Raw genomic sequence first — 8,702 nt, 5'->3', positions numbered from 1 at the left:
AAACAATTACTAAAACATAAAAGATTATAACAAGACTGAAAATAAAGGAAGGAAAAATAAGATTGGAAATTTTCCAATGCATGTTCTAATTATAATTATTCCTTTGAGAATGAACATAGAAAATAGAATAAAATAATTTGTGATATATAATCTAAGACTATATTGAATTAAAAGTCTAATTAAGAACTTTAAATAAATTTGTGTTGTATTATAAATTAAAAGAATTATAGAATGAATAATAGATAAATGAAAGAATGATTCAACTCTCACTTAAATGTTAAAAAATTTTACAAATCTTTTATTGAGAGGGTCTCTATCGCTATAAATTATAACAATATAATAAAAATAATTAAGATACCTTATAAATTTTTAAATGTTACAATAATTATAATTTTTTTTTAGAATTATAAGAATTACATAAACATCCATTTATTAATAAATTTAAACCTTGTTATAACGTAGACCAAGAGTCCGCCACTAACGAGACTCTTGCCACTGATCGGTAAAAAAGTTGTAAGGTTCAAAATGGGGCAGTTTACCCTTCAGACTGAACTGACCTGGTTTATTTCCTATAAAAATTACATAAACATCCATTTATTAATAAATTTAAATCTTGTTATAGCGTAGACAAAGAGTCCACCACTAACGAGACTCTTGCCACTGATCGGCGAAAAAGTTGTAAGGTTAAAAATGAGGCGGTTTACCCTTCAGACTGAACTGACATGGTTTATTTCCTACTATTTGGTTAAATGATTCATAAATTTACCATTTATCTAAAAGCCCTCCACTATTATTTTTCTTTTCGCCTCTCCCCTAATTCCTTTTCCAAGTGATTTTTGTGTCACCAAATCTCTTCAAAATTTCGGAAGAGAAATTTCAGTTTCCCGCCAAACGACTCTGCAAAACCTTGAATATATCAAGTATAAATTAATTTCTGAGTCATAGCGGCGTGCGTCATTTATAGCTGCGAAAGTGTTTTTAGAAGAAAGAATTGATATGGAGAAAGGGTTAATCTCGGTAGATCGATGGGCAGAGGGCAGCCAAGCTTACTTCTTAACAAACCTGCACACCGATCACACCCAAGGTCTGTCTTCCACCTGGGCTATGGCTCCCATCTTCTGCTCCCGCGTCACCGCCAAGCTCTTCCCTTTCAAATTCCCTAATTTCAATCTCTCTCTTCTTCGCGTCCTTGATCTTGGATCCTGGCACTCTCTCTCCCTCATTTCGCCTTCCACTGGTTCAAAAGTTACAGTCCAAGTCATGGCCATTGACGCTTACCATTGCCCCGGTTCGCAAAGCGTTTAGCATTTCACAAAAAAAAAAAAAATCAATTTCCAACCTTTTTTTTTCCCTAATTGTTTAATTATGTGGTGGTAGGTGCGGTTATGTTCTTGTTTCGTGGAGAGTTTGGATGCATGCTCAACACTGGAGATTTCCGATGGGAGAAAAACTGTGAGAGAGCGAAGTTAGCAAAGGAAATGCTGCTGAATGCTCTTAAGGACGATGCGGTTGATGTTCTTTACTTGGACAACACGTATTGTAATCCTACTTTTCAATTTCCTACCAGGGAAGTTGCCGCCAAGCAGGTGCTTTTCAAAATTCCCAATCGGGATTTTTCGTTTAATATACAGTTTCTCAGTGAAATGTTCTGGCAATTGTTAGATTGCGCTTACACTTTTTGGTTTTTGGACGATTATTAATTTATTAAATAGGAGAGAAATTATTTTCAAAGTTTACTCGTAGAAAGTTGGGATTTAATCATGATGATTTTTACTTGAGATCAAGTTTGGGTTTGAAAATGAATGTTTAATCAAGCTCGACTATGTAGAATCTCGGCAAACAAGCTCAACCAGGGGTTGCGTTTGGTTTATCAACTTGGCTTGTTTGTAATCTTGTAATGGAGATCAGTTGTAGATTATTAATTGATTGTTAGTCTCTATTTTGAGTTATGTGAAAACTTCACTTCAGACATTAAGATGCTATTGATTTTTCGTGCTAGGAAATTTATCATCATTAAGCATACATAAAGCATTTATGTGGATGACAAGGAGGGAAAATTTAAACTACAATTACCAACAGTAGTCTGAAATATTGCTTAATTGTTTCTTCTTAATGCACAACACTGGTTACAATGTCTTCTTCAATATTTGCAGAAAAAGTTCAATTTTGAGTCTTTCCGTTGAAGACAATCGAAGTATGGGTTTGTAGAGATGGGTTATTTATTTATCGGAGTAACTTCGGAGCTGAAGATCAGATTTGATTTTCTTACTGCTTTAGTTTTGCTGATAGCAGGTTGCTGACATCATTTCTTCCCATCCAGACCATGACATTGTCGTTGGGATTGACACCTTGGGCAAGGAAGATCTTTTGCTTCACATCTCAAATGCACTTAATGTAAAGGTAAAAAAGGTTTCGCCTTTCTACTTGTGGGCGTTGATTTTATAATTGGTTTCTCTTCATAGTATAACCTACTCCAGTAAATGAGCAAAAAACCACATAACCTACTCCAGTAGTTGGAAGTGTTAGGTTGAATGAGATTTATTCTGTCTTGAGAAATCACTGTGGCAGGTACTTGAGAGGTTATTCTTTTTTTAATTTATTTTCTTTGATCCGTAACATATCAGTTTTACACTTTACGACGGGGGAAGTATCTTAATTAACTGCTTCAAATCTACAAGTATTTTTGCAATGCTTTATGACAAATCAGTCTCACTATTTGACCTCATGTACTAAGTGTGTTTGCATTGGCTTTTCTCTCAAATGTATCACTGTTTGATGAAAAGATCTTACTAGCAAGAGATGATTGGTTAAAGTACTTTTTCAGGTTTTCTTCATTGTCACTCCATAGAGTGTTATATTTGAAGATTAATGATGATTTATTTGTAACATTTTAGCATTTTCTATCAGCAATTCATTTCTTGTTTGCAATCCTGTAGATTTGGGTCTGGCCAGAGCGCCTCCAAACCATGCATATCCTTGGGTTCCATGACATTTTCACAACCGACACATCTCTTACAAGGGTGCGAGCTATCCCTCGTTACAGTTTTAGCATCAACACTTTAGAAGGATTAAATAGGATGCACCCAACTATAGGAATCATACCGTCTGGTCTTCCGTGGGTGGTTAAGCCCTTTGAAGGAAATGGCAAGCTTTTTGATTCTCTTTTAACTTCTGGTTACAACAGAAGCAAAGTGAGTTCAGAAGGTGGGAAGCAGAATGATAAAAGCAATGGTAATTTAGAATCTGTAAAAAGATTTCACAAGTACGTATATTCAGTCCAATATTCTGATCACTCAAGCTATCTGGAGATAGAAGAGTTTATAAAACTTGTGCAGCCAACTAGCATGAAAGGCATCGTATCTTCATCATCTTGTAATGTTGATCCTTTTTATTACTTTGGTCGCATTTGTGGAATAAACCAACCTTCCCAAAAGTTGGACAATGAACATCAAACGTTTGGAAGAGGTGGTTATACTGGGATAGAAAAGAAAAGAAAAAGGGTTGGTCGTTTAGGATTTTATTTGAGCAGGGTGACTGTGATGAGACGAGGTCGGAAAGGTATAAAGCTTGATGAAAATTAGTGTTTTGATTGACTAAAGGCGACAGTTGACTTCGGCATCTACTAAGTTGGCAATGTTGTAAATGATGTGGGACTTGTTACTACTAACTGAGAAATGTAAGCCTGGTTATTCTCTTTATTGGCTGTCTAAATTTGTGGGTTTTGGTAAATAGAACTCTAGATACGTGGCTGTATGTTGATTGAAAACTATAGTAGGTACTTTAGATACATTATGAAATATCTAATGGATTAGTCATCCCGGTGTTTATACGTAATATAGAAACCATATACTGACTGAATCAATGAATACCTTCTTAGGTGTTAAATGTCTTTTGACTTTCTTGGTTTTTCAGGTGATGGTCTAGTGGAGATGCCTTCAGCCACGTACATAAACATTGCTGTGCTGCTCAAAATAGGTAAAAGTATATAGAATAAGCCTTAACTGTTGAACATTTATGTTTCCCTTGGCCATTTTGGTTAGTGTTAGATGTTAAATATTAAATGTTTCCCTCTAGGGCCGGAAGGAGATAGAAATGTTTATAGTATAGAAAATGTTAGAGCGTTAGATTGAATTGAATGAAAAATTGAGTGTTAAGAGTATTTTTTGTGTCCCCTTTAGATGGGAGTGGGTTTGTAACACCTCACACTTGACCTGATTGTTAGATCCGTGTATGGAGCGTCACGAGTCAAAATTGTTAAAAGCACTAAACTTTTTTTAAAATTCAACTTTTCGATTTGACAGGTACCCACTTACCAAAGTGTTGTTTTGTTAATTTGAAAATATGTATATAATTGAAAGCAAAATTAAAATGGTACCACGCTACTTTAAAAGATTAAATATACAAATAAATAGCCTTTGACGGAAGCTTAGAAAATATTCAAAAGTTCGAATGAAATTCTCCTTTCAAGTTACTACTCGAGCTATAATTTAAAACTCAATTTAATCTGATAAACCATAAACCATGTTTAATAATAAGCCAACAAGGCTAACAATAAACATTCAGAAGTATAAAATATTGTTTTCAAAATATAGTTTCATCATTTTTAAATGACAGCATCTAACAATCATCTTAATACCCTTAACAAATACATGCCATACAAAGAAAAACAAGGAAGGCTCACAAATGGGACGTTAATTTGGCAGATCCCTTGCTATAACGATGTTCAATTTAACAACCTGAAAATAAGAACTAGGTAAGTTCATAAGAACTTAATGATTTCTTGGGACAAATCCCACAATATTTATCATCAAACATTAAGAGGTTAAACTCTGTCTGATTCGAAATGTCCATTGCTGGATACTACCACGATCAGACTCAGCCTACTAGTGGGCACTAACTATTTTTGGAAACTTGCATATGACAAACACGACACAACTGCTCTATATGTACGTCACTTTCGCGAACCATCCTGTTATAATTGTCAGACTTATTGTTTAAACATTTCATGCAACGCGCACTCCTTACTTTACACATATGCATCTTATTTTTCTCACATACTCTTTTCTTTGTGCTAGCTTCTGATTCTAGTTTCGAAAAACTATTTTTCTTGTATCTTCATACCCTTCATTAGAGCTATTTACCAGCCATCACTTTTGTACCTTGTAACACCCCTCACTCGTATTTAATGCCGGAATAGGGTTCGGAGTATTATCGGACTTACAATACATTTATACATACTATTCACATACATTTAATCAATTCATACAATCATCATTCAATCTCAATCAATTTGTCTCTAATATGAGCCTACTAGGCCATAAACATGCTTTGGGAGTGATTTGGGACTAAACTGATAACTTAAGAAACTTTCACGAAACTTTGAAATTTTTTTCTCAAAACAGGGGACACAAGCCCGTGTGACCAGGTCATGTGTCTCACTCTGCCACCAAACACGCTTGTGTCACAAGCCGTGTGGACATTCGAAATAGGAGCACATGGCATGTCCCAGCTCGTGCCCTAACTCGTGTAACTCTCTGACTTGAGTCACACGGCCAACACACATGCCCGTGTGCCCTAAAAATGGCCCTATACGCCCGTGTATTAGGCCGTGTGCTAGATCGTGCCAAACCTGTAGGGTATACTGACTTATGCCACACGGCCAAGACATACGCCCGTGTGTGAGGCCGTGTGAAGCATACTGACTTAATTTTAAAATTAACACCATGGACACACGGCCGTGTACTTGATCGTGTGTCACACACAGTTGAGACACACGCCCGTGTCTCTGCCCGTGTGGACAAAAGTAGGCTATTTACTAAGCCAATTTGCCACCAAAATTTATGTTCACTTACGTCAATTCAATTACATCAATATATAGCATTAATAGACATTTTAAAACATTTAATTCAAGCCTAGTTCATGCATGATTTAAACCATTATCTGAAACACAAATTCTCCAAATACATTATACCATTTGTACTAAAATTACATATACAATTCAACTAGCTAAACCTTTCTCAAACATACATCATTTTGCACCAATTCATGCACACAATTCATATATAATATCATCCATTTAACATTTACCAAATCAATATTCATAAGACTCATAATATAATCTATTCACATCTCCATTCAGGAGCTCACCATAACAACCATATATACACATATATGCACATAACCAAAATACACCAAATTAAGCAAATCTCGTGGCTATATTTACAAACCAAACATAAACATTTACAATGCCAATTCATATGGCCAAATTCATTAACAAAACATAACCAAAATGACACAAAATCTCTATACATGCCATATACTTAAAATATCAAGTTCATAGATACTGAAAGATAGGTGGATAGTATGAAGCAATCTCTAACGATTCTCGAATTTGAGCTAGCTTTGTCATCGCTATAAAATATAGAAAATTAAACAATGTAAGCTATAAAACTTAGTAAGCTCGTATGAAATAAACTTAATGCAATCACATAACATAAATCAATAGTTTGAATACATCAATATGTTACTTTCCTTAGCTATCAAACCTTTCAAAAGCTCATTCACAAAACTATATACTTCCATTCTCATTTCTTCGATTCAACATTAAAATAGTTTATACACATACTTGAAACATCTCGTACCAACCTCATGTAACTCTCGTTTCTCATTTACATGTTGAACCATTCGGAATAGAAGTCGGATACTCAAGGGTCTCACACGATAAGCACCTATACCATGACCTGTAGCCAAATCAAGGTAACTTATTTCTGAAATACTGATATCATGGCCTGAAGCCAAATCAGCCGATATGCATGGCCCGAAGCCAAATCGGTTTATCACACACTCGAAGTACCATATCATGGCTCAAAGCCAACTTAAAGTATCCCTAATGACATGTCACTAGCATCCTAAACTATTCCTAAGGTTCAACCGGGCTTCCAACTACCGAATCATTCCCAAACTTGTCCGAAGTCACATAATCACAATTTATGTTATATCAAAGCATATAAAATGCATTTGAAATGAAATTATAATATACAAACTTACCTAGGATGCTAAAACAACGAATCGAGTCAACTATTCCATAACTTTATTCTTTCCCCGATCTAAGTCCGTATTTCTCTTTTCTTGATCTAAATATATTCAAAATTGACTTATTCAATCATCTATTCATTCAATTTAGTCCAAATCACACTTTAAAACACATTTAAACATTTGTCCCACATTTCACATTTTTTACAATTTAGTCCTTATTACACAAAATCACAAAATCACAAATTCATGCAAATTTCAAAACACATATGCTTAATCGAATTACCATTATACCCCTAGTAGCCCATATTTTTCATTTATTTCACATTTCAGCCACAAAGTTTTCTCAATTTTTCATTTTCACTAAAAATCACTTAACAAGACTTGTATATATATCAATAAGCATTTATAATCTATCAAGAAACTTCAAAATACACATGTATTCATCAATGGTATCACTCAAAATCTTTAACATTTTTGCAAAATAGTTCTTGGGCTAGCTAGTACTAGTTGCAGCGATTTCAAAACATAGAAATCATTAAAAACCGAACAAAAATGGACTTACATGCTCAATAAGACAAGGCCGAAAGCTTGAAGCTTTATTAATGGCTTCCTTATGTTAAATTTCGGTGGTTGAAGGATAATAGAAGATGATACAAAATTTTGTTTTATTATAATTAACCTTTAAATTTCCAAATTACCTAAATAACTTTATTAATAAAGCATTTCAACACCCAATAATGTGTCCATATAAGTCCACTCATGCCATTAATGGTATAATTACAACATAAGGACTTTAACTTTAAGGTTTTATAGCTATTAGACACCTTTAGCCATTAGAATTCAAGTTTTACGCTTTACGCGATTTAGTCCTTTTTATCAAATTGATCATTCAAACGATAAAATTTCTTAACGAAATTTTCACACAATCACTCAATCATGCTGTAAACATTAAAACAATTATAAAATAAATATTTTGACCTTGAATTTGTGGTTTCAAAACCAATTCCGATTTGACTAAAAACGGGCTATTACATGCCCGTTAACATGCTTCCTTGTTTTTAAACACACATGTGTTCTTCCTTAAGGCCGAATTTTCACTAGTCACGGTTTGCACCAGAATTCCATATTGGAGGCTAAACATATTATCTTGCGTCTTTTTTTCATCGTCATACGCAACATCCCTCTGTTGCCTCTTTATACCAGTCTGAATATGGAGCTTGTGCACTAAGGAATGAGTATTCACACCATGCATATACTAGATTTTTGGGTCTGTTAATAGTTTATACCCTTGCATGCACTGACCTCTTAAACTCGTTTCCTTAGACACGAGCATCAGAACCAAAGGACAAAACTACTTACCTGGCTTTACAGTGATAAAGTTTAAACGAATAACGTAGATATCAGACTTAATGTACAAAAGAACTCACTATAATTCTTTCCTTAGAGCGTTATCTACTTTATAAGTTCTTTCCTTTTGGCACTGGGACCTTCTCCTATTTCTTTGGCTAAAACAATAAAATGTCTTCTTTAAACATAAAAAACAACCAAAAATTTATAAAATAACATGAATTTGTAGACATTCAAACTGTTTTTGGATAGAAGTTTCCTTCCTATCCAGTATTTAAATGAAAATCATACTAAGCTTCTCTTATAGTAACTAATTTCTA

General features: G+C 34.3%; 1 protein-coding gene across 1 annotated transcript; it reads left to right on the top strand.

The window, feature by feature from the left end:
- The first annotated feature begins 568 nt into the window (after positions 1–568).
- Positions 569–4,374, top strand: LOC108472800 (uncharacterized). The gene is made up of 5 exons (XM_053022120.1): positions 569–1,288; positions 1,378–1,586; positions 2,293–2,400; positions 2,937–3,676; positions 3,913–4,374. The coding sequence occupies exons 1-4, from the start codon at positions 997–999 to the stop codon at positions 3,579–3,581; spliced, it is 1,254 nt and encodes a 417-aa protein (XP_052878080.1). The 5' UTR covers positions 569–996; the 3' UTR covers positions 3,582–3,676; positions 3,913–4,374.
- Positions 4,375–8,702: the final 4,328 nt, after the last annotated feature.

This window comes from Gossypium arboreum, chromosome 11 (genome assembly GCF_025698485.1).
Source record: "Gossypium arboreum isolate Shixiya-1 chromosome 11, ASM2569848v2, whole genome shotgun sequence".
Taxonomy (NCBI): domain Eukaryota; kingdom Viridiplantae; phylum Streptophyta; class Magnoliopsida; order Malvales; family Malvaceae; genus Gossypium; species Gossypium arboreum.
The sequence above is the reverse complement of the archived record's forward strand: the minus strand, read 5'-3'. Positions and strand labels throughout refer to the sequence as shown.

Excerpts from the sequence above, each read along its gene's own strand:
- LOC108472800 (XM_053022120.1), top strand. The coding sequence starts at position 997 with ATGGAGAAAGGGTTAATCTCGGTAGATCGATGGGCAGAGGGCAGCCAA. Across the intron at positions 1,289-1,377 it reads TGACGCTTACCATTGCCCCG|GTGCGGTTATGTTCTTGTTT; the intron begins GTTCGCAAAGCG and ends ATGTGGTGGTAG. Across the intron at positions 2,401-2,936 it reads CAAATGCACTTAATGTAAAG|ATTTGGGTCTGGCCAGAGCG; the intron begins GTAAAAAAGGTT and ends GCAATCCTGTAG.